Genomic DNA, 25633 nt, shown 5'->3' with positions numbered 1-25633 from the left:
TTTCAAATATATTGGAAAACTGATACATGGGAAGTAGATAATCTTGCATTATGATTTAGCTCCTTATAATACCATAATAGCTTGGTATTGACATATGCTTGGTCTTGCATTATTGCATTATAGAATTTAATATAAAAGATGTATAAAACAGCAATCCAATCTGCATACTGTATGGATGGCTGTTTCAACACAATATAATGTTTTTGGCTTCCTCTCCACTGCAGCCCCTACCATCTATCCTCTGTCTCTTCTTTCCCCCACCCCATTTTCTTTTCACTCAGATTCCATCTTCCAGTTCTAACTGGGAGGGATGGAATACATCCTTACAGATGGGTTTGACCATTGCTGCTTGCTGTAGGTAGGGGGAAAAAACCCCAACCAAACTGTGTGTCTGTTACAATGGTTCATTATTAAAATCTCTAAATGGTAGTCCTCTTATTAAAAAGGATGTATTTATCAGGATTTGTCAAGCAGTTGTGATGTACCCAAGTTCCACCAGCTGCTGCTCTGCCCTTTCGACCTTTCCGGTTTGGAAATCAGGTGTGCTTGAGAAATTCATTGAAGGGATTAAATCCAACTTTTAAAAAATCTTCTTTCTTTTTGTAGAACTGATAGTGCATCAGCTGACCAAGAGAATTTAAAATACTCTTCATCCAGAGACCGGAGTACTACTTCCTCCTATGGATTACAACCCTCAAATTCAGCTGTGGTGTCTCGACATAGACATGATGATGTCAGAGTTCCCACTGACGTACAGAATGAAGAAAAAGGTACTTAATAACGATCATATGTAAGAGGAAATGCTTATTGTTGTAATTAAATCAGCACGAGAAAACCATTTCAAATTGTTGTGTTACTAGACAAAATTCTTTAGGAAAGATAACAATTTATAGTAATAAATTAGAAAACAATAAATGTAATATGTGACTTTAAGAGAAACCAACAAATATGACTTCAGATATCTTCCTCTCTAGGTGGCTACAGTGTCAATGGAGGATCTGGGGAAAATACTTATGGTCGGAAGTCGATGGGGCAAGAGCTGAGAGTTAACAATGTGAACAATCCTGATTTTACCAGTGTTCAGCATGGGAATCGTGCTTTAGTCGCAAAAGACATGAGGAAAACACAAGGTAAGATTTTTGCCTATTTTGAGGAAGAATTGAAATTCCTCCATTGTGGTAATAATTGTCCAACTACAGACTCTCAAGCAAATTTAGATCCCTGTTGCCCTGAGTAATCTAAAAATGTGTGGAAGCAAGATGAGAAGTTACAACAAAAATTATTTTTGGAGCATGTGGCAAAGTCAGAAAATGGACTTTGAACCTCTTGTGTGTCTTCTTTCCTAAGCTTTTCAGCAATGAGACTTGTGTGCCATCATTCCTAGCTCAGATAAAGGCTTGGGCAAGTGGTCACAGTCGGAGGCAGGCAGGAGAAATGGATTGTGTGAAAGCTACAGGTGTAGCTGTAGTTGCTCTGAACTGGCTCTTTCTGAAAATGAAGTTTAGTATATGTTCTCTTTCAAAAGATCAGTTAGTTCACATCACAATTAAAAACTGAACTGCTTGTGCTTTTGCTTCTCAGTAACTATAATAGTTTGCTTGTATTTTACTTTGGCTTTAATCCTGCTATTTTGGTTGAACATCATACATGGGCATGCTTGTATTTCTAGAGCGATCATTGTCTTACTCTGATGAGTCTCGACTGTCAAATCTTCTTCGGAGGATTACTCGGGAAGACGACAGAGATCGAAGACTAGCTACTGTAAAGCAACTGAAAGAATTCATTCAGCAACCAGAGAACAAACTGGTTAAGTAGCACATTGATATTTATCTTCAGTTAGCATATTAACTTAGAGGCAGGCATCTTTGTATGTATAAGAGATTTGGTGGGGTGTGTGAACGTGGCTGTGGTGACCTGTCGATCTCCTTTCTCCTCCTCATGACTAGAAAATACTTGCATTCCCTTGATTTTGCCATTTATGGAATTGGCTGGGTTTTTGGGGTGCAAACTTTGCTCCCCTCCAATACTATCAGCCCGGCCTACAAACTGGCCTCACACTTAACTGCTTGAAATCCTGAAGGAGCGGGCAAGAACTCCCCCCCCCCCGGCTCCACAGGCAGCGGCACTGAAGAACCCTGTAATGCACTTCTTTTTCTTCGCCTTTTCATGTTCCAACACGAGGGATTTTCACCCCTCTGTGTCTACTCCCGTCAGGAGGAGCAGCTTCTTTCAGAAGTCTCTTGCATGGCTGCTTGGCCTCTTTTTTTTTTTTTGTCTTGTTGAGAAGGGAGGTTTCTCCATCTTTCAGGATTCCCATAACGATTCAAAAGGTCTGGTGAGGATTTAATATGTAAATGGCCATGGGTACCTTTAGCCTGGGAGGCTACTTCATAAACGCAGTGGAATGTGTTAAACCAGCTCTTTGTTTCAACCTTTTGAACTCAGTGATATACTTAAGGGGAAGACTAATGTCTTCAACCTGGGAAGATGTATTTGTGTGTTGTGATCAGGTGGCTGGAGGGTAGTTGTTGAGGGACTTGGTTTCCTCCCTCAGTGCTGAATAATGTTTTCAACATTAAACAATAGGTTTCAGGGGCTATTGCAGAGGCCTTCTGGACATGGTGTCATGTTCAGTGGGGACATGTTGGCTGAGAAGTAGCATCGCATGTTGTGCTTAATATCATGGGAGTTGTTGCTTCTGACCAAGCGGTGTCAGAACATCTCCATACTATATTGTTGCAAAACCAATTTAGCCATGGTTTGACAGGAAGAAAGAGAACAGCAAAAGGTTAGGCTGAACTTGTATTACAGTAGCACAAAGTCTAAAAGTTGTTTATGCCTACTATTGCAGGTGCTAGTTAAACAACTGGATAATATCTTGACTGCCGTACATGATGTGCTTAATGAAAGGTAAGTTGGAATGCAAGAACGTACACAAGTACAGAGGTTTTCAGAGCATGCTGCTAGTTTGATTAATTTTGTTTTCCAAAACACTGAGTGGTTCTGTGGCTTTTTCCAAGTTGAATTTTCTAAGGGAGAATTTCTCGGCCTATGAAAGGGTCACTAAATTCTTCTGACAAATGTTTTTCTCAAGGAGAGTGAGGCTGCATATATGCATGAGGGTGAGAAAATTCATACGAGGGAACAGCAGGGAACTTTTGATCTCTACCTTCACATGCACATATTTGCAACCCAGGTAAGCTTGCAGCTTCCACCTGGGTGAGAAGGAGCTAGTGGGGAATATCCTAGAAGGAACCTATGGGATCTTTAGTCAGTCCGGGTGAATGGAGAAAGCGCACCCTGAATTATTGTGGGCCTTCACTTTTTTCCTAGTGGAAGGGTGATACTCATTGATAACTGTTTATGCATGTCTCCTGTGTGGGTAAAGGTCCAGTTTCCGTGAGTAAAAGCTGTGTTTGTCTTCTGTTTCAATGCAGCAGCAAATTACTTCAAGAACTAAGACAGGAGGGTGCTTGCTGTCTTGGTCTGCTTTGTGCTTCTCTGAGCTACGAAGCTGAGAAGATCTTCAAATGGATTTTTAGCAAATTTAGCTCATCCACTAAAGATGAAGTTAAACTTCTTTACTTGTGTGCAACATACAAAGCATTGGAGACTGTAGGAGAGAAGAAAGCATTTTCATCTGTAATGCAAGTAAGAGCAAAAGTCATAAAAATGGAACCATTTGACTTTTTGGATGTGGAATGTTTTTTCCTAAACGAACTAATACGCTTGCCCTATTAGTGTATTAAAATCACAATATAAACTACTTAAAAACCTGCCTTTCTTCTAACCAAGTTAGGACCCAGTGCAGGTAACAGTAGTAAGTTCTTTATCCAAAAGCGTAAACAAAATGTGTGTGGTGATGCTTTTTGATATAGAAGAATGCCCCGATGGAGAGAAGTGTCAAACAGTGCAATCCTAAGAAGAGTTACTCCAGTCTAAGCCCATTGAAATCAATGTGCTTAGGCTGGAGTAACTCTTTTTAGGATTGCACTGAAAATGCCCTGAACTATTTAATTGGATTGAACTTTTGACACATATCTCACTGTAGAAATTAAATTTTTCTCTTCTGTATAAATTTAGTAATAAAATGAGAGTGATAAATTATAATTAGGGCTCAGGAAAAATACTTAAAGGACTGCTTTTTTTTAAAAAAAATGTAAGTTAAAGAGAGGGGAGAAGTTGGTTACCAGCAACAGTCTTAAATGAGGAGTCTCTACAACCAAGACTGGCAGTCTTGTTAGTCAAACTCTTTGTACAATTACACATAAAAATCTTCCAGCCTTTTATAAGGTCGACAAATGTTTGCTTTTTTCCATGTGACTATGAGCTCAAAGGTAAAGCTATTAAGAGTATGCAAATTAAGCTGTCATTGGGTAGCAGGTGTTCTTAATCAAGACCTGTGTTTTGCTAGCATTCTGTATATCTGCTGGAGAACAGTAAGGTCTGGGGAGGACAGGTGTACTCCAAAAGAGGAAATGAAAGCTGGCATAAAATTGGAGGAGGCTAGTGAGTAGACATATAAAGAAATTGGAAAAGGCAGGTGATAAGAGGGTGTGCCCCTTTCAGCAGACCATAGGACAGCCCTGAGTGGCCCTGCTGTATTTTGGAGCTGTATCCATAGTGTTAGCTCTTGGCAGTCTTTAGAAAACTTTCCTCTCACATGACTCACGTGCTCAACATACATCATGTGGCGAATGCAAACAGTTCTGTCTGGAGCTGCCTTCTGTTCCTCAGCAAGCCTTTCTAAATGATTCATTTTAAAACGGGCTGTGTTGAATTAGTTGTTTTTAACTCTGCAAGTTGTGTTCTGAATAAGCTGACCTCAGTTTTGTTTTTCTTGATGGTTATGTGTTGGGGTTTTTTGCTCCTTTTTAAAGCTTGTAATGACTAGCCTGCAGTCTATCCTGGAGAATGTGGATACACCAGAACTGCTGTGTAAATGTGTCAAGTGCATCCTTCTTGTTTCTCGATGTTACCCTCACATTTTCAGCACGAACTTTAGGGTAAGTATGCTTGCCGTTTAAAAATGTGTAAGGTATGTCATGTTTTACAGGTGAGTTAACTATTTGCTTTTGCTGCTTTTCCAAGGACACAGTTGACATACTGGTTGGGTGGCATATTGATCACACTCAGAAACCTTCCCTGACACAGCAAGTGTCTGGTAAGTCTTGAAAAACAAAATATTTATACATGACATCCTTTTGCATCTTCCCCAACGTGAAGTTTGCTGTGTAATGTCTCATGATCTGCGGCCTCACTGTCTCATTAAGTGGGAGGGGTCCGGGATTGAGCTTGGAACCCTCTTCCTACAAGCCGTGTGCTGTGCCGCGAGCCAGTGTGGTGTGGTGGTTAGAATGGCAGACTAGATGTGCTCCTTCATCTCGAGTTTTTTGCACTGGCTTTATATACTTCCTTCACCATTCTGATTTCCCTGTGTAAGATGGTAATCTGTTAGTGCTGACTGTTCCAGGCATCCATAGTTGCCCGCAACAGAATTAGACTTCATTGGTGCTGGCTGTTACATTCCTTCAGCTTTATTAATAAGTAAAGCAAAATATACTTTCAACCTTCACATGTTTTCAGTGGTCTGATTGTTTTTTTTTTTGTGATGTATTTTTATTTTTGTAGGGTGGTTACAGAGCCTGGAGCCTTTTTGGGTTGCCGATCTTGCATTTTCTACCACGCTTTTGGGTCAGTTTCTAGAGGACATGGAGGCGTATGCTGAGGTAATCCAATGTGGATGATGGCCAGAAAGGATATTAGAAGAACTTTGGCATTGTATCTTTGTTCCTGTGTAATACATGCGTGTTGCAATGTGATTTGAGAAATGGTTGACTTCCTTTAACTGGGCTTTTATATAACCCATGTTAAAATAATATTTCAAGGAGTGTTTTGATCTGCATTAACATAAAAAAAAATATGTAGTGCTTTCATCAATATGCCTGACTTAGGTGTCAATATTTCTCGCTTCCATTCCCTCCCCCCACCATTGTTACTTTCATGGTAGCCACCTGAGATAAATGGCAAAACTTTCCCAGTTTGTGACACCATTGATGTTTGAGATGTAAGACTTGATGTTGCAGTATTTTATTAGGAGTGATGGCAGTGAAGCTGTATTCCATGCCAGATTTGTAAATTCATACATGAATCTAAGACTGCTCTGCCTGGTTCTTTCTTTCCTGCTCTTGGGAACAGTGACAAGGCCTCTCTTGTTGGGGGGGGGGATGGGGATAAAGACAGTTCCTCCAATTTTCAGCAGACAGAAGAGGGAGATTAGATGAAAGGGCCTGAGAATGAACAGAAAGGCTTAAAGAGAACTGGAGTTTGAATGAGATGCCACCCAACCACCGTGAGCTGCTATGTCAGAGGAGATGGAAGCATCCTCCAAATTACCTGTTGTCATTGTGTGCAAGCCACCTTTGGGGAGGGGTCCTTCTGGATTGAAAGGAGTGGTAGAAATAAACAATCTGATGTGATCTGTCTTGTTTGTCACCATTTTTGTTCACCTAGTGTTGACATAGCTGTTCAAAAGTACCGCGTAAAGCAAAATTAACTTTACAGCCTGCTGTAACTTTACTAGCCCTACTGAAGCGTTACACCCGCACACCCTTAGTGTATATAAGAAAAGGGTGTGTACAAGTTGAGAGACTTGAAATCCAGACTTAACCTTGGAGTACTTGTGCTGGAGCAGACGACTTCTGTTAAAATGGTACTGCAGTTTTGAGTCTTCACACACTTTTTTTTTTTTTAAATAATGTAGGACCTCAGCCATGTGGCATCTGGAGAATCAGTCGATGAAGATATTCCGCCTCCTTCTGTTTCACTGCCCAAACTGGCGGCGCTGCTTCGGGTTTTCAGTACAGTGGTGAGGAGTATCGGGGAACGGTTCAGTCCCATCAGAGGGCCACCAATTACTGAAGCTTATGTAACTGACGTAAGACTTGTTGGTACACTTCAGGTTGCTTGCCAGTTCGGTTCATAAATTACAGGAAGTGAATATAAACACTTGAGTGGCAGACAATCTAACAGCTCAGCATGTGCTCTCAATCTCTCCCCTTCTAAATCAAGGAGATGTAATGCATGTAATCTCTGTCCTTATGTTTTCAGATTTTAAACCTTTTCTCTGTTTTTCATTAAATAGTTACAACTTTTATACAGGACAGTATTTTCTTCATAGCAAGGAGATGATAGGAATAGCTCAAAATGATGTGGAAGGGGGACAGTTTTGGTGCTAGCTCAGAAGAAAATGAGAGTACCAGTATTGAGGACTCATTTGTCTTCCCTTTCTGCCCAGGTTCTGTACAGGGTAATGAGGTGTGTAACTGCAGCTAACCAGGTGTTCTTTTCGGAGGCTGTCTTGACGGCTGCCAACGAGTGTGTCGGTGTCTTGCTTGGCAGTCTGGATCCCAGTGTGAATGTACACTGTGACATGGTCATTACCTATGGGCTGGATCAGCTGGAGAATTGTCAGGCTTGTGGTACTGATTATATCATCTCGGTGTTGAACTTATTGATGCTGGTACATACAACCCTCCTCATATCTGGGTTTATTAGATAAATAATGCCCCGCTAATCAAGTTGATTAGTGTGGGCTTGGGAAAAGTTTCATTTTCGGGTTGTGTAGGCTCTGTTGGGGGGAGAGTCTCCTATTAAGTGGGAGAAGGTATAGGCGGGTGAAGAAGACTTACCTGTTGCATAGAAGCTTCAGGTAACTGTGTTTGTCCAAAGAAAAATCTTAAAACAAAGTCCATTTAATACCATTTTAGTACAAAACAGTATGCATACTTTTATGTTCCCCACAACTCTTCTTTGGGCTGGATGTTTTTAAAAGGCCACGGAGGGGAAGGAAGGAAAGAAATTGGTTTTCTGGGCAAAGGGAGCTTGAACAGTGCTTTTTAGAATATAATGAGCTTCAAAAAGGATTATTGAATTTCTTTATGATACATATATTAAAACTTTGTTTTTCTGCCAAAATGTATATGAAGCTTGTACCAAAGTCCCTTACCACTGTCAGTAACCATTGTAATGCTGACATTGACAGATTGTGGTGGAGAGTGCCATCAAGTCACAGCTGACTTATAGCAACCCCATAGGGTTTTCATGGCAAGATACATTCAGCGGTGGTTTGCCTCTGTGTAGCTGCATACTTGATCTCTGGGGTGAACAATAGACTGATCATTTAGCTGGAATTCTACATTGCCACTCCTTTAAGTTTGTTAGTTTTAGTTGTGGCAGCTTATCTGATAGTATGTCTTAAAAGCTTAGTTAAAAAAAAGAAGTTTTAATAAGGGAATGTAAACATGACAAGTACTTATTTTTTCTAGATTGTTGAACAAATAAATACGAAACTTCCATCGTCATTTATAGAGAAGTTGTTTATACCAGAGTCTAAATTGCTTGTGCTCCGCTACCACAAGGAAAAAGAGGTAAGGCTGTAATTGTTTATCTATATGCATCATTAAAGCACTTTCTTTACATGGCAATTTCAACATTTTAAAACACCCATACGTCTTTAAATAGGTATCTGTGAGGGTAACCAAGTAGAAGAATTCTTGGTAATGCGTCTAACCTTTTGGAAAAAGAAAAACGACCACCAGTTGCACTTTCTGTGTGACAGGGTGTACATTGAAGTGACTCTACAACTTCATCTTTTAGAATGTTGTCACCTGCACACACTAGTAAACGTTGTTCCCTAAGTACAGTCTTTTACCACTTAGCTTTCTTCCTGTAAATAAAAAGGAACTCCATAACTTTTAAACTGTATGTTACAAATTGTATGTTGTTACACCGCCTTGAGCCCGTCTGACGGGGAGGGCGGTCTAGAAATGCAATAAATAAATAACTTGTTAATTTTATATTTTTCACTGCATTTCCGGGTTAAGCTTTCCAAATGGATAGTCTCTGTATCAGGCATCTGACGAAGAGAACTTGATTCTCGAAAGCTTATGCTAAAATAAAATTGGTTAGTCTTAAAGGTGCTACTGGACTCTTTTTGATTTTGCAAATGGATAGTGACCATCTTGCCAGAATTCTTTGGTAACTTACAAATTTTCTCTGGTAACTTGCAGTTTTTCAGGTTATCCTTTATTTGGCAGAAACCATTTTCGTTGAAAAGATAAAGGTACTAGAGCCTCAGATACTGATGAGGGTATTTGTTACAATAACGTTGATTTTAAACTGGGTATATTAACTATAGAAGATAGGTACTTTTAGATTTTTCCCACTGCCTCCAGACACTTCCACTGCGAAAGCAAGTCTGTGCTTGGGTGACAAAATTGGACATTCTGTTTTCCAGGTTGTTGCAGCAGCACATGCTGTCTATCAAGCAGTATTGAGCCTAAAGAACATTCCAGTTTTGGAAACGGCTTACAAGCTGATCCTGGGAGAAATGGCATGTGCCTTAAACAGTCTCCTTTGCAGCTTGCAGCTTCCAGAAGCTTGTTCTGAAATTCAACATGATGCTTTCAAGAACCATGTGTTTGAGGTGGCGAATGCAAAGTTTGTTGTTATATTTGACCTTAGTGCCCTAACCACAATTGGAAATGCAAAGAACTCATTGATTGGTGTAAGTAGTATCACAGGCTACAATGGGTGTGTCCTTTGTAAAATCAAAGTATTTTGTTGGCCATTGGTCAACTATGCAGTAGTGAACAAGGATGGGTGATTGTATTTCTGCTTAACTGGGGAACCCTTTTATTGCATTCTGAACTGAATGATAGGCTGTCTGATTCCTGGTTTCACTTTTGGGTCTCTTTTGTGGCGAGGAATTTTATGAACTGCTGTTTATGGCACCATTTGTGCGTATAGGTTTTTTCTACTGTGTGTACAAGTTCCTTTTTTGGTGGTTGGGAATAGTGTGTCCTTTTGTTTGTTTGTTTTGCATAGAGCTTTTTATTGTAGCTAGTAGCATATACAGGAGAAAGTCAGAGAGAACTCCCTTTAGGGGTTGTAATTGGCTAGAACCCTTGTAAGCCTTTGTATTGCTCTTCCTGAGAAATCTTCTTGTAGCTTTGTATTGTCGAAGGCTTTCACGGCCGGAGAACGATGGTTGTTGTGGGTTTTCCGGGCTGTATTGCCGTGGTCTTGGCATTGTAGTTCCTGACGTTTCGCCAGCAGCTGTGGCTGGCATCTTCAGAGGTGTAGCACCAAAAGACAGAGATCTCTCAGTGTCACAGTGTGGAAAAGATGTAGGTCATTTGTATCTACTCAGGAGGGGTGAGGTTGAGCTGAGTCATCCTGTAAGAGTTTCCCAGGGTGTGGAATGCTAATGGCGGGAGGCTTCACTGTATCCTGAGGAGGTTCTTTTGCATATGGATTGGTACTTGATGTGCTAATCTTCTCTGCAGGGCTATTGTCGGGGATAGAATGTTTTGTTAACCTGGTGTTTTTCAGAAGTGGAAACCATGCTCTGTTCATTCTTAAGGTTTCTTCTTTCCTGTTGAAGTTTCGCTTATGCTTGTGAATTTCAATGGCTTCCCTGTGCAGTCTGACAAAGTAGTTGGAAGTGTTGTCCAGTATTTTGGTGTCCTGGAATAAGATACTGTGCCCTGTTTGCTTGAAGGTTATGCTTTTTTATAAGCTTTCCCATCTGATCAGTAATTCCTTTGATATATGGCAAAAACACTTTTCCTGTAGGAGACTGTTTTTCCTTGGTTGTTTGATTCATTCAAGCAGTATTCAGACCCACCCCAAAAATACAACAGATGTTACGATCAGCAAAAGACAGTAGAGACCCCCTCACCTCTGCAGGAGTATACCGTATACCCTGCAGCTGTGGACAAGTTTACATCGGGACCACAAAGCGTAGCATCCAGACAAGAATAAAAGAACATGAAAGACACTGCAGACTTGGACAACCTGAAAAATCACTAGTGGCTGAACATAGCCTAACGCAAACAGGGCACAGTATCTTATTCCAGGACACCAAAATACTGGACAACACTTCCAACTACTTTGTCAGACTGCACAGGGAAGCCATTGAAATTCACAAGCATAAGCAAAACTTCAACAGGAAAGAAGAAACCTTAAGAATGAACAGAGCATGGTTTCCAGTTCTGAAAAACACCAGGCTAACAAAACATTCTATCCCCGACAATAGCCCTGCAGAGAAGATTAGCATATCAAGTACCAATCCATATGCAAAAGAACCTCCTCAGGATACAGTGAAGCCTCCCGCCATTAGCATTCCACACCCTGGGAAACTCTTACAGGATGACTCAGCTCAACCCCACCCCTCCTGAGTAGATACAAATGACCTGCCAACATCTTTTCCACACTGTGACACTGAGAGATCTCTGTCTTTTGGTGCTACACATCTGAAGATGCCAGCCACAGCTGCTGGTGAAACGTCAGGAACTACAATGCCAAGACCACGGCTATACAGCCCGGAAAACCCACAACAACCAACTTCTTGTAGCTGCTCAAACATTAGCCAATTATTTCTGGGCTCAGTATTTGTTGATATCCTCCTACCCACCCTTTCCCTAAGAACTAAGTGACCGATAGCAGTGTAATTGCTGTTTTTGTTCTTTAAAATTGCCTCGGCAGATGTGGGCTTTGTCTCCAACGGTGTTCGCGTTGCTGAGCAAAAACCTGATGATTGCACATGGCGAGATTGCAGTTCACTTCCCTGCCGTCCAGTATGCCGTGCTCTACACCCTGTATTCGCATTGCACTAGGTATGAAGGAATTCATTTCATTCTGTAGACCACAAAAAAGCCTGACATATGCCTGTTAAGGCCATCATTTGGCTAATCCACTGGTGCTTATTCCTGTGGGGAAGGGGGGAAAGGCCCTGTTGTCATTAGGCATGTAGAAATTCAGTGGATTTTGCACCCAACAGGTGCTGCTATGCAGCCACTATCCCAGTTTATTGGGTTTTCTCTGCAAAACTTTCTGATGGATAAAAGCTTGTATTGCAGGGTATTTTTAAATATCCCAATGCACTCTTGGTTTTCCTTGGAAGAGCTGCAGTGAAGGCTCTGTTACTGTTGGATTTAATGGCTTTGTTCACAAACATTCAGACTGGAGAGAATGAAACAGGCAATATGGACTTTTCAAGGCAGTCCTTTTGATAGGTGCAAGAGAGCAGGTTGGCTGGAATGTAAAATTAGATTCACAAGTGTGGTGGTATCTGTTGGCAAGAGAGGTTGTCTGAATGAGAGATTCCTGGGTGACGGTAAAGGGATGGAACCCAGAGCTAGCTTGTCCAAAGCAAGAAGTCCCTGGGAAAAGTGGAGGTGGATGAGACAAAAGCCTGCAAATACTTGTCACGGTCTTATACTGAGTCTGACCCTTGATTTATCAAGGACCGTACTGTCTGCTTGGACTAGCAGCAGCTCTGCAGGGTCTCAGGTCGAGGTCTTTAACATCATCTGCTACCTGATCCTTTTCATTGAAGGTGCCTGGAACTGAATCTGGGTTCTTCTGCATTCAAAGCAGATACTCCACTGCTGAGCTGCTGACGCTCTTAAGGATGAGGTCTCTACAGAGGAGAAGGGATATGGGAGTTGAGAGAGGGGAGCAGGAAGGGATGAGGTTTGTGGAGGGACCACAGGTGGGATGTTATGGATGTGTGTTGAAAGCAAAGGTGGCTGAAGATTAAATGTAAAGACATAAGAAGCAGGACCTATTTGTATAGTACAAAAGAAAAACTGGGGGGAGGGGGGCTTGGGGAAACAGTTCCTGGTAGTGGGATAGAATTGAAAAGAGGGTGCAAGAAAAAGATGAGTCGGGACAAAAGCATGTCAATAATACGGTCTGTGGCCAGGATATTTGGACTGTACTTTTTGTTTCCCCTCCCCTGGTTCAGTGCTTTCTAAGGGTGATCTGACACCAAAAATTTAAAATGCAGAGGGCTCCATTGTAGTGGGGCAATAGTGATAGATAGCGATACTTCCTGTGAGCTTCAGCTAAAGTCAGAGGGGCAGGGCCTGAAGAAAAGGTCCCTGCAGACAAGGGAGTGTAGGGAGCCAGTGCACGATGGGATAGAATATGCCAGTTGGGCCCCCAAGCTTCCATTTTTGAGAGATGCACAGCGGAAAAGAAGAAATCTGAAGTACAGATTTTGCTGTTTTAGACATCTCTGCACAAAGTGGCTGTCTTAGCTCCAGGTAAAGCTGACTGAATTTTTTTTGTGTGTTGCTCTTCAGGCATGAGCACTTCATATCTAGCAGCCTCAGCTCCTCTTCTCCTTCTTTATTCGATGGGGCTGTTATTAGCACTGTAACCACGGCAACAAAGAAACATTTTACTATCATACTGAACCTCTTGGGACTTTTGCTTAAGAAGGACAACCTTACGCATGATACCAGGTAACTTTATGCTTTTCTGTTTATCAGAGGGTGGGGATAGTCTTCTGACACAAAGATCAGTATTTATTTAACAACCAACAGTCTGTATCTGATTCTGAAAATCTGGGGACTTGACAGATTTGTCGGATCAGTTATATTTTGCAGTTCCTTTATTACAAAGAAAGTTTGCATGTGTGTGACAGTTTCAGAGCAGTTGAAAAACAGCTAGGAGCAGACTGTAGAATGCATTATATTGTACATTAATTATAAATGTTTGTATTCAGATGCAAGCTGTTTTGAGTTTAATGGCACTCACTCCACAGTAAGTCTGCACAGAGTTGTAGTCTTATCTGTGTTGCTTGCAAATCATTGTTGCTAAGGGTTCTTCTAGTGACGTTTGCTTTGCTGTACTAAGCAGGCTGGCTCTTGAGTTACCTGTGAAGCTGTTAGTCAGAGTTAGGGAACACCCCCCCTCCATGCATGCTGAACAGAGGCACAGCAGGCCACCTCATGGGGTTTTGGCACTTTGGCCAAAAAGGTCGCCTTGCCTACCCTCCTGTAAATAATGTCACTCAAATCTCATGCTTTATTTGTAAACTCAAAGTGACTTTGGAGGAAGGGGAAATAAATCTATAACTGGTTTATGGTCTAGAATAACTGTTACATTAATATATTTCTAGGAAACTGCTAATGACTTGGGCTTTGGAGGTGGCCGTCCTGATGAAAAAATCCGAGACATACGCCCCATTGTTCTCACTCCCATCTTTTCACAAGTTCTGCAAAGGACTTCTAGCGAACAGTAAGTGACTCATTCTTCTGTTTTGTCTAAACCCAGCTCTTCTCATTCTAGATGTATCTGAAGAAGTGAGCTGTGACTCACAAAACTTCATACCCTACCAAAAAATTTTGTTAGTCTTATAGGTGCTACTGGACTCTTGCTCTTTTCTACTTCCCAGTCAGGTTGTTCATACTTCACTCATTTCAGCCTAGCTTGTTTAACGGAAATGAATGTCCTTGCATGATTAGAATTGACTGTGCTGCGTAGTTAGAGAATTCAGCGTGACTAAGCCATAGTAATACATTGAGCTTCCATGCTGGCTCTTCCACGCAAAGAGAAAAGGAATAGAACATCTAAAGAACTATAAGGACAGTTCTGTGAACCCTGGACAGCTTTCAGATTTCTTTTCATCTTTAAACAAGATTCCTTCTCCTGTATTCCGTTGCAAGCTATCCTTGGAACCAAGGGGATTTTTATCATGTGCCAGGGGTAGGCATAGGGGCAGGTGCTCAAAGTTGGACTGTGTTCGAGTAAGCAGCTTGTGTGCCTTAAAACATGCTTAGTCTGGTTCGTTTTAATGGTAGAGCGGAGAGTCAGCGTGCCATTGTGGATGGCCAGACCTTAGTTCAAATCACCACTCACTTGAGCAATCCTGGGCCTGCTGCATAACCTTATCCTCAGAGCCTGTGAGATAAAATAGAGGTGAGGAGAAGCACGCAAGTTGCCTTGAGTTCCTTGTAAGAAAGCAGATTAAAAGTGTCGTAGATAGAGTCACGCCATAAACTTTTTTTTAATGTCGGCATACCCTTGAAGCTGCAATCACAAGAGAGTCTTGAACTGGTGGTGCTACTTGTGGTGTGTAAGAATAGAGGGTTGAGGAAAAGAACAGAGTGCACTCTTTGATTTTGATCTTTAGTGCTCCCTTAATTTCAGAAATCAGAAAGAGTTTTAAAAAGAGTTTTTTTTTTAAAAAAAGTGGCAACGCTGTTCTAATGGAAAAATAACCCTTCTTTTCCTTCTGCCCCACACGCAGCTCTTCTGGAAGATGTAAATATTTGTCTTCAGGCATGTAGTAGCCTCCATGCGTTGTCACCGTCTCTGCCTGATGACCTGTTGCAGAGGTACTTTGGTCATTTCTTCTGTTTCCAAATCACAAATCGTGTTCGAAGTTCGTACGAGCTCCTTATTTGTGTTTCTTTTGGGGGGCCTGTAGATGTGTTGATGTATGCCGTGTCCAGCTGTTTCACAGCGGCGCTCGTATAAGACAAGCATTCGGAAAGCTGTTAAAATCTATTCCTTTGGATGTAGTATTAAGGTAAGTAGCTTGAGTTTATTGATGTTGTTATTATAGTCGTTGTTACGGTTTTCGGAAGGAGAGATTGGGGTGCTGGGGAGCTGTATCTAGTTTTTTTACCGTATTGTAGCCAAATATTCATTTTCAGACATTACTAACATCTCACTTCATGATTGAGTGCCTGTTAATAAGACAATGAAACTGGCCACCCACAGATGAGGTAGGGGATTCTATGTATTCAGGTCCTGTCTGGTGGAAGGGAAGGGAGAGCTGGGTTCGCGTAAGGCAGTAGAGAAGAGAAGCCCCTTTGTGTGTAGGAGGAGTGAGAATGTGTGAACTAGAAGTGTTGGTGCGGCTCAGGGTAGGGTGGACACTAAAGTGGATGCATGGAGCAGTTAAGTTCAGGATGTCATATGAAGCCATGTAACTAATTGTGTAGCTATTTTTGGCTTTGCAGTAACAACCATCACACAGAAATACAAGAAATCTCTTTGGCACTACGGAGTCACATGAGCAAAGCTCCGAGCAATACGTTCCACCCTCAAGATTTTTCTGACATCATTAGCTTCATCTTGTATGGGAGCTCTCACAGAACAGGGTAAGGACTTTTTTTAAATGTGTGTTCATGAATGGGGGATGGGAGGAGAGTCTGGCTTAGAAAATATAAGTAGCAGTGTGCAAGTTACTTTGGGAAACATGAGTATTTTGCTGAGACTTATGAATAGTGTAACGTAGTAAGCAATTTGATTAAAAGGCATTTGACAAGAACTTAGATTTTTTTCAACGAGGCATCAGCGTAACGTCTGATATTCCATTGTCTATCTGGGAATGCTATTTTGAAGATATGTTTAAAGATACTATGAGAGGTTCTACCTCTCCTTTCAGTATTGATGTCGCATAGCTACCTGAGTGGCCTCCAGTGTCCCCAAGAGAAGTTCTAGCTATAATTAAACAAATGAAAACTGGAAGGCTCTTGGGTATGACTTCAGTTGAACTCTAAGTTAGCCCAGTAGGGTAGGCAGAATTGTTAGCCCTCTTATTCACAAAAATCAACCAAACCGGAGTAATTCCCGAAAGTTGGAAATTGGCATTAATTACCCGATTTATAGGAAGGGGACAAGAAAAGATCCTTCTAATTATAGGCCAGTTAGCCTACTTCATGTCTTAAGCAAAATATACACTGCCTTTTTAACAAATAAACTAAAAATATGGATGGAAGAAGATACAAGAGCGGTTTGGCTTTTGGAAAGGCTGTAAATGTATACAACATTGATTCTATCAACTCTTGTAAATAAATATATCAAAACTAACAGAGAATCTATATTTTCTGCCTTTGTCAATCTTCAAGTAGTTTTTGATTTGGAATCCCTCAGTTGTTTAAAAAGTTGAATTCCACCTTTATTCCTAAGTGGCTATTGGTCTCGATTAAGAACTTGTACGCTGGGAATGTTCTGCAGTTAAAAACTTTGAATATTAATTCATATCTGAGATTAATAAGAATTGAAAAAGGTGTAGAGCAAGGATATGTCCTAGCTCCACATTTAATCAATTTATGTATAAATAACTTCTTCCCAAATTTGCAAAATAATATTTATGTACCATATTTAGCAAATCATTCTCTACCAGTGCTTTTATATGTCGATGATTTAGTTCTCCTTAGCCGAACTCCAATTGGCTTGAAGAAACTTATGAATGATTGCTGTGTATTTTGTGCTTGCGAACTGTTGACAAATAACTTTGCCAAAACAAAGATTTTGAAATTCTCTAAGTCAAGGCATCTGAAGGAACATTCTTGGCAAATTTATGGAGAAATTATTGAAGAAGTTAGTTTAAATATCTCGGTGTTATGTTTAGTTATGATTTATCCTGGAACTCTCATATAAATTCTGTCATAAGAAAGACCCAAATGACATTAATCATTCTTAAGAATCTTTTATACTAAAGGAGGCCAATTTATCCCGCTTTTGTTAAAGTTATATAAGGCCATCATTCTTCTTAAATTGCTTTATGCTGCCCCAATCTGGGTCAACAGACAATTGGATCCTCTTGATAAGTTCCAGCAAACTTTTTTCCATACAATTCTTTCTCTTCCTCCCAGTGTATACTCGGCTGTGGTGCATCTCAAACTCTGACCCCCCCCCCCCCCCAGATTTCAATAATAGCATGTTATCGTGCTATTAAGTTTAGATTATCACTTAGTGAACCTAATACTATACCACCCTTACTGCAATTAATAAAAGCTGGCTTCTGGTTGGAAACTTAGCTCAGCCCAATTGACTTAAAGCTTGCTACACTAAACGTGAGACTAAATCTTAGGGATTCACGTAAAAAATTAACGTTAACTGTATGAAATCGATTACATAAGAAAGATTGGGCTATGCTAAAACTTCAAGCTGATCAGAAATGCTCCCCTATTTACTTTCATCTATCTTATCAGAAAATATTTTGAGTTGTCTAAATATTTTTTTATCTAAATGTTCCAAAGTATCATCACTCTTTCCTGTTACTTAGATGCAGTGTGTTACCTTCCACTGAGATGAAGGGCCATTTTATTAGAACCCCTCCTGAGAAATGCTTCTGTATTACTGTAAAGATCAAGTTGATTCAATTGCCCATTTTCTTTTTAGTTTCCTTTGTTATATTTCACCTCGTAACCAATATATTACCCCTGGACTGACTAGCTACAGAACATTTCAGAACAACATAAACTAAAGATGTTGCTGTCAGACAAGATAAAAAAAATGCACATATGGTTTAGCCATATTTACTTACGTAGTTATAAACTATTCATAAAATACTCAGGCATATGGCTTGCAGGCTGTTAAGTTACAGGGAAAGGAAAAGTGCCTATTTGAGTCAGTGCTGACAGCACGCTGCTCAACAGGTGTTAATTTTCTTCCAAATGAAATTCTTGCCAAGGCCCTTACATGTCTTGCCCTTGACGATGATGGAGACTGCTGTAAATGTTGAGAAGCTGTACGAGTTTATCCTTTAGAGAGAGCCCCCATAGTGCTTCCTCCGCAAGAAAACTTTATCTTTGGGGCTACTGCCGTACCTTAATGGTCAGGAAATAGCAGGTAGAATTTTTTAAAAAAAATTTTCTCCCAATCTGAGTGGTGGTAACAGACTTTTTGTGTCGTGATAATCCTCTCTAAATCATCAAAGGAGAGTCCATGGCTTTTTGTTTCTGTGCCCTGACCTGGACAGCCCAGGTGAGCCTGATTTTGTCAGATCTCAGAAGCTAAGCAGGGTCGCCCTTGGTTAGTAATTGGTTGGGAGACCTCCAACAAAGACCAGGGCTGCAGAGGCAGGCAATGGCAACCCATCTCTGTTAGTCTCTTGCCATGAAAATCCCAGCAGGGGTCGCCATAAATCAGCTGTGACTTGAGGGCACTCTCCTCCACCACCTGGTTTCTGTTTGTTGATGTTTTGGTAATATCTCTTCTGTGGTCTCAGTCAGATAAGCACCCTAAGTTTTTAAAAATGGTTTTCTCTGCAGCATAAGGATCTGTTGTATAAGAGATAATTGAAACCTCCATCTCCACAACCCAGATTTATAGCTTGGAAGTAGTTGGTTAGTTCTGGGGATTCTGAATAGCATGTCAAGTAACTGTAATTCTTACAAGTTGAAGTTTTAGTTCTACTTGCATTTTATGCTCTCTCCTATAATTGCTATAATGGGGTTTCCTAACTTGACTTTGTCATGCCATTAAGGGCTCCTTGTTCTTAATTGCATTATTGCTAATAGTCCTCTCTCTCATTTTATTTGACCTCTGTACCAAGTACCACCAAACCCATCCTTGACTATCAGTTGCCCGCACAAACTTTTTCTTCTTTGATCCTAAGTGAAATATATTATTCAAATACAAGCAGATATTAATAACTTCATTTTCTTTTCAGGAAAGAGAGCTGGCTAGAAAGATTATTTTACAGTTGCCAAAGACTGGATAAACGTGAACAATCAAGTATTCCACGCAATCTGTTGAAAACAGAAGCTGTTCTCTGGCAATGGGCTATCTGGGAAGCAGCACAATTTACTGTCCTTTCAAAGCTAAGAACCCCTCTTGGCAGGGCTCAGGACACATTCCAAACAATCGAAGGTAACTTTTCCCTGTGTGCGCTTAGAAAGACATGTAGCTTTTTAAAAAAAGCTGTAATACTGTTTTCTGCCACCATGCAGTAAATACTGTGTTAAAGGGCAAAAATATACTTAAGGAGCTGCTGTCTTTTTTTTTTTAAAGCACAGATTTGTGGTGATAGTTTCTTGTTGGTCTGCAGTAGAACAAGATTGGAATCCAATAGCACTTTGAAGACCAACAAGATTCCCAGAGTATAAGCTTTCGAGAGTCAAGCGATCTTAGTTTTACCTGTAGTTTTTAGAGGACTTTGGTTAATTAGAGTGTGCACAATGGGTTGAGGATAAAGGCAGGGCTTTTTTTCAGCTGTGGAACGGAGTTCTGGCACTTCTTGAAAATGGTCACATGGCCGGTGGCCCCGCCCCCGATCTCCAGACAGAGCGGAGTTGAGATTGCCCTCTGCGCCGCTCCAACTCGCCTCTGTCTGGAGATCAGGGGGCGGGGCCACCAGCCATGTGACCATTTTCACTGAGGGTGATTTAAACTTTAAGAAACTCCCCCCTTGTTCCAGCTGACCCAAAGTGATGTCATTGTGTGGTCCTGAGTTCCACCACCTCTTTTCCCAGAAAAAAATCCCTGAATAAAGGTATGTCCATTACAAGGGTCTTGGGGTGGAAAGGTGGGACTAGAAATGATTTAAACTAGGGGTACTCTGTGCTTTGCAGCAAGCCACATTCACTATTACCGTCAACCAAAAGACCCCACATTTACTTCCATCCTTGGCATGAGACCTACACCTCAGGAAGGCTCACAGCTTACCCATTCCTCTGGTTGCAACTCTTTCAAGGGCTCCTTGCCTACTTCCCTGAAATCTGGGGAACAGTGCTAAGAAGAGCCACAAGTGGCATGTTTTTTTAAAAAAAGTCACATGTGGCTCCCAAACCACTGAGTATCACTGATTTAAACATTCCATATCTGTTTAGCATGATGAACACAGATTATTGGTGGGTCGCTGTGGGATTTGAGCATAAGCTATTAGGTGCCTTGTCTCTTTGAAATGCTGTCCGTATATGTTGATAGGTATCATTCGAAGTCTTGCAGCACACACTTTAAACCCCGACCAAGATGTCAGCCAGTGGACTACAGCTGACAATGATGAAGGCCACAGTAGCAACCAGCTGAGGCTTGTGTTGCTTCTACAGTACTTGGAAAACTTGGAGAAGCTGATGTACAATGCGTACGAAGGATGTGCTAATGCGCTGATGTCTCCACCCAAGGTTGGTGTCTGCCATAACCATTGTTGTGTGTCAAATTGGTTCTCTCTGTCAGCGGGGGGCTGCTTTTGTAGTTTTTACAGCATTATTTTAGTCCAGTGGCATCTTAGAGACCAACAAAATTTTCACAGTGTAAGCTCCCAACTTCCAACTTCTTCCAGAGCTCTGACTTTCAAAAGCTCCTATCGTGAAAATCTTACTGGTCTCTAGGGTGCCATTGGACTCAAATCCTGCTGTTCTACTGCAGACCAACACGGCTACCCACCTAACAAATCTTCTGTAGCCTTTAGTCACTTATAAAATCTCACACTTCTTTTTACATTGGGGGCCTACCAAGGAGCCCTTGAAATAATTAATATGTGCATAGGCAGTTAAAGAAAGCTAATACTATGTATAAAACTGGACCTTAGCTGTAAGATGATTTTTTTAAAAAAAATGTAGCTCTGGTAGAAGCTCATTGTTCCGTTTTCTTAGTTGGAAACTCTGCATTGCATTTATGCTGGCTGTTCCCCCTTGCCAAGCAAACTCTGAACATGGCCTGTTGAAGCATAAATGATTAGGTTAGAAGGTTAAATTTAAATTAATATCACAACACTTACAAATAAAGTGGGCAAAACAGACACATTCTGATGAAGATTCTCTTGAAATAGAGTTGGCAAGCAATCCATCTATCTGGCAGGTGTTAACTTCTTTTGCACACTATTTTGATGCATTGTGTATTTATATTATCAACTTTTTAACTTTATTCCTTTATTTGTCTTTGTATATTGCTTATATATGTATAGTTTTCTCATATTGTATATTCATGTTTTCAGCTTGTAGCTTACTGTACACTCTTATTTTTATATACATTTTTGTACTTTGTTTTTTGCATTCCTTGAGGAAATTGCTTTTTGTTTTCCTTGAAAAGTTTGATTGACATTGTTCCATTACGTTATTACACAGTGGGCATGTTGTGGTACATGAATTTAATTTGTGTTGTCTTGGTTCTTGAGAGTTTTGAAGAGAAAAAAGTAAAATCAGAAAAGATATTTCCGAAGTATTAGTGAGAAATATAAATACATGGTATAAATTGTTCTGCATCATAGCTGTGTTTTGCTGGCTTATATGAAATAGAAGTGAACTTTTTAACTCCAAGGATGTGCTTTGTGTTCTTCCATTATGAAGGTTATCAGAACATTTTTCTACACTAACCGGCAGACTTGTCAAGATTGGTTAACACGAATTCGACTTTCTATCATGCGGGTTGGATTGTTGGCGGGGCAGCCGGCTGTGACCGTCAGACATGGTTTTGATTTACTGACAGAAATGAAGACTAATAACATTTCACAGGTATTGCACTTCTAGAAGTTAATACGGGTAAAACTAAAGGTGGAAGTAATTTATAGCAAATACATTTTCTGTTTCTGCCTCCTGTTGTGAGGTTATGAGGGATAAGGAAACATTGTAGTGAGCTCACATATTTAGATACCCCAAGTTGTAATAGTCAAGTGGCTCCAAAGAACAAGAAATTCTTTCTTGAACTGGATCCAGTCCCCATTTTCCACAACAACAGGGTTGGCATGGTGTAGTGGTTAGGACCTAGAGACCCAGATTTGAATCCCTTCCTGGCCATGGAAGCTGGCTGGGTGACTTGAGTCAGTCACACTCACCCTCTTAGCTTCAGGATAAAATGGAGAACATGAGAATGATGTTGTGGGTCCTCACTGGGGAAAAAGCAGGGTATAAATACCTGAAAACTAAACATGTGCAATGCTGTGAGCTACCATGTTGTCTCCTCTCTCTTCTTCTCCCCTCACCTCCAAATTAAAGAAAGAGAGACATCTTGGTGGCTAAGGATCATGTTCTTTCCTGGCATAAATTGATGTCTCAGTTTTGCTTTTCCCACTCTTTAGGGAAGTGAGTTGGAAGTGACGATCATGATGGTAGTGGAAGCGCTCTGTGAACTTCATTGCCCTGAAGCGATCCAAGGAATTGCTGTCTGGTTGTCTTCCGTCATCGGGAAGAGCCTTGCTTGGATCAATTCTGTAGCTTTACAAGCAGAAGGACGGTAAGATTGCATTTCCTTCCCAGGCATTTTGCTTTCAGACTTCCTTGGTCATGGTTGAGGAAGGTGAACAAGATTTCTGTTTTGCCCTCCTCTGCTTTTTTGAAGCCAGGAAAGAAGTTCAGAAAGGCAGATGCATTTTTCCCCCTCCCCTTTCCTCTTAGTCTTTTCCACCTTGGAAGGGCAGCGGAGGGTGGGTAGGGGAGGAAAGAAAACAGAAGGGCCCCTTTCTTAGATCTTTCATCACCCTATTGCTTTTTAAAGTCAGGGGGAGAGACAGGCATAGGGTCTCAGGAGTGGGAGAGAGAGAGAGAAGGGAGCCCATGAGCAAGAGAACTATGTATTTCCTGAACCTGTCTCTGTCCTGGTCTCCAAAAGAGTTCTGAGGAAGAGGAGGGGAGTAGCAATGGGATAAAAGGTGCCGCGGCAGTAGGCTGGATTGAGCCAATGAACCTCTGGTTGCTGGCCCTGCTATGATTAATTTGCTATGGAATTGTAAGTTTTTTTACTTTCAGTAGGCTAGGTTGGCATACGCAGGGAAAGCTAATTCAGAAGTACCACTCACCACCGCCGCTTAAATTCTTTTACAGATTTGAAAAAGCTGCAGTTGAATACCAGGAACATCTCTGTGCCATGACTGGAGTGGATTGCTGTGTTACTGGTTTTGATAAATCCGTTCTGAAGCTGGCCAATTCAAATAGCGGTAATAACGCTAGCCCCAAACACTCTGTGAATGGTGAGTCATTACAGTGGGTATTTTGTATTGACAGAATATGGGATAGCTTTTAACTCCATTAATCAGAGCCAGCTGGAGGCCCCAGTGCAGACTTCCCACACCAGTGTGGGGGCATTGGGGGTGTGGCATCCCTTCTCCCTATGGGGCGGGTATCCATTTTGTTTGCCACAAATAACACTTGCAAAGTAAGAAGTGGTGCCAGGTGCCATTTTACAAGCCAGTGGTGCCATTTTACAAGCCAGTTTGAGGAGTAGCAGAGGGAAGCACGCGCTGCTTTCTCGTAAGTGTTGTGTTTCTTTCGAGAAATGAAAGGTGTGTTGTTCTGTAGAAGGCCTGCAGGACAACGTCTCATTCTCTGAGTTTGGAGCTACCAGTGCTGACTGGCTGAAAGCCGTATGCGGGAGAGTTGAGTGTTGTTTGCTGTCAGGCTGGTGTTTACCAAGAAGAGGAAGAATGCTCTTGAAACCTCTGCCACCATCTTAGGGGAGAGGGGAGCACTTTTCATTCCTAAGGGAGGGGCTCATGTAAGAAAAGAAATAGCGTCTCACTCTTATCCCTGATTCTCGTCTTGCAGATGCAGATTTCATTTTTTTTCCAGCCAGTTAACCATGGGAGAAGGGTGGATTTTTTCTTGCTTACCTTGGGTGGGGGCAGAATGACATTGTGGCTGAAGGATGTGCAGCTTGACCAAGGAGAGTCAGCTCCCCAAGCTCAAAGTTGGCTATCCCCGATTGTATATAGTTGGAAGATGTCTAAGCAATGGAATGACTTGGGGAGTTAAATAGAAAAAGCAACATATTTCCTCTAAGGACCTCTCAGGAGAGTGCAGGGGGCAGGATGGGGCTTGCAGCATGGAAAAGCATTTCTGACTAGGGGAGCTGTGGCTCTTGAAAGCTTATGCTACAATTAAGTTGCTTAGTCGTAAAGGTGCTACTGGACTCTTTTCTATTTTCTACCTAAAGGAGCATGCTGTGTAAGAGTCTCTGTCTCAGTGACCCTTTTAAAGTTTGCATTGTGGTGGGGGGGCACTTGTCTTTAAATGTCTGATTTTACAGGGGATTCACGAAAAACAGTGCTGGCTAAGCCAAGTGACTCTTCGCCTGAAGTCATCAACTATCTGGGCAACAAAGCTTGTGAGTGCTACATTTCCATTGCTGACTGGTCTGCAGTGCAAGAATGGCAGAATGCCGTCCATGACCTGAAGAAAAACACAAGCAGTGCCTCGGTCAATTTAAAAGCAGACTTCAACTACATCAAGTAAGTATCGTCTCCTTCTGCAATTAAATTGCTGCACAGAAGTCTTTCAGCCTGTCTTTTCTGCTTGGAGCAAGAGAACCGAAAAGCAGCACTGCTCTTTATTTATCTGAGAACTCTGTTGTTCTTCTGAAGCTCTAAAAATGTTCATACATGTCCAGTGGACTGTTGGTAGAAAGAGGTATCAGCCTTCTGACCCGCAGAGAGTTTGTTCTGCCACTTAGAAGCTTGCCACAGTCTTTTTGTTCACACTTTAAATTCTCAACTGTGGGTTTATGGATTAGGCTATGTGCTTATTAGTTTCTGTCTTGTTCAGGAGCAGAAGGTGGCTTGTAATGTCCAGTCTGGGACGATAGTGTTTTGTGTTTGAAATTCCCGGCCATGGATTCACTCACTGGCATGGTTTTTGTTGCTTCCCTGGCTAATTCATATCTAAACTTCAGTGATCCCCATACAGAAAGTAAGACTCTCTCTCTTCTGAGAATTAATGCCTAGCACTGATTCACTGACGGTCCTTGTGGCTTATATTTCAACCTTTGTGAAATGGGATAAACTTCAGCTTATGGGGACTTCTTTTTGTGCTTTAGGTTTTATTTATGCTTTTTGCATCCTTTTAAAAAAGATACTTAATTACTAAAATTTAAAAAAATTAAAAATGCATTTTGCACTCTTGTGACTTGGCTGCCAGAAGCCTGGGTTCTAGTTTCTGACCATGTCTTGCTTCTAGAATGTTTTAAAATAAAAATTTAACAACTTCCATCAAAGCATTTCGTCCAAAAAGAGAGTTTTTTGGGGGGTGTGCTCTCTGCTTTCAAACACTCTTGAAAACTGGGCTGAAATGGAAATATTCTCGAAATGTTTAATGAATTCTGAAATTTC

General features: G+C 41.2%; 1 protein-coding gene across 1 annotated transcript in view; it reads left to right on the top strand.

Moving 5' to 3' along the window:
- Positions 1–25633, top strand: part of SMG1 (SMG1 nonsense mediated mRNA decay associated PI3K related kinase) — an 82127-nt gene that overhangs the window by 12984 nt on the left and 43510 nt on the right. Inside the window, exons 2-25 of the mRNA XM_054995517.1 lie at positions 607–770; positions 975–1130; positions 1670–1806; positions 2852–2910; positions 3438–3651; positions 4881–5006; positions 5092–5164; positions 5632–5729; positions 6764–6937; positions 7298–7522; positions 8328–8429; positions 9299–9568; positions 11551–11681; positions 13155–13316; positions 13976–14094; positions 15107–15194; positions 15287–15388; positions 15825–15965; positions 19268–19467; positions 20524–20720; positions 21885–22049; positions 22613–22767; positions 23355–23500; positions 24556–24757. Coding sequence (XP_054851492.1) covers positions 607–770; positions 975–1130; positions 1670–1806; positions 2852–2910; positions 3438–3651; positions 4881–5006; positions 5092–5164; positions 5632–5729; positions 6764–6937; positions 7298–7522; positions 8328–8429; positions 9299–9568; positions 11551–11681; positions 13155–13316; positions 13976–14094; positions 15107–15194; positions 15287–15388; positions 15825–15965; positions 19268–19467; positions 20524–20720; positions 21885–22049; positions 22613–22767; positions 23355–23500; positions 24556–24757 — 3606 coding nt within the window. The remainder of the gene's footprint in view (positions 1–606; positions 771–974; positions 1131–1669; positions 1807–2851; positions 2911–3437; positions 3652–4880; positions 5007–5091; positions 5165–5631; positions 5730–6763; positions 6938–7297; positions 7523–8327; positions 8430–9298; positions 9569–11550; positions 11682–13154; positions 13317–13975; positions 14095–15106; positions 15195–15286; positions 15389–15824; positions 15966–19267; positions 19468–20523; positions 20721–21884; positions 22050–22612; positions 22768–23354; positions 23501–24555; positions 24758–25633) is intronic.

Source organism: Eublepharis macularius, chromosome 12 (genome assembly GCF_028583425.1).
Source record: "Eublepharis macularius isolate TG4126 chromosome 12, MPM_Emac_v1.0, whole genome shotgun sequence".
NCBI classification, from domain to species: domain Eukaryota; kingdom Metazoa; phylum Chordata; class Lepidosauria; order Squamata; family Eublepharidae; genus Eublepharis; species Eublepharis macularius.
Note: the sequence above shows the minus strand (reverse complement) of the source record. Positions and strands in the feature narration are given on the sequence as shown.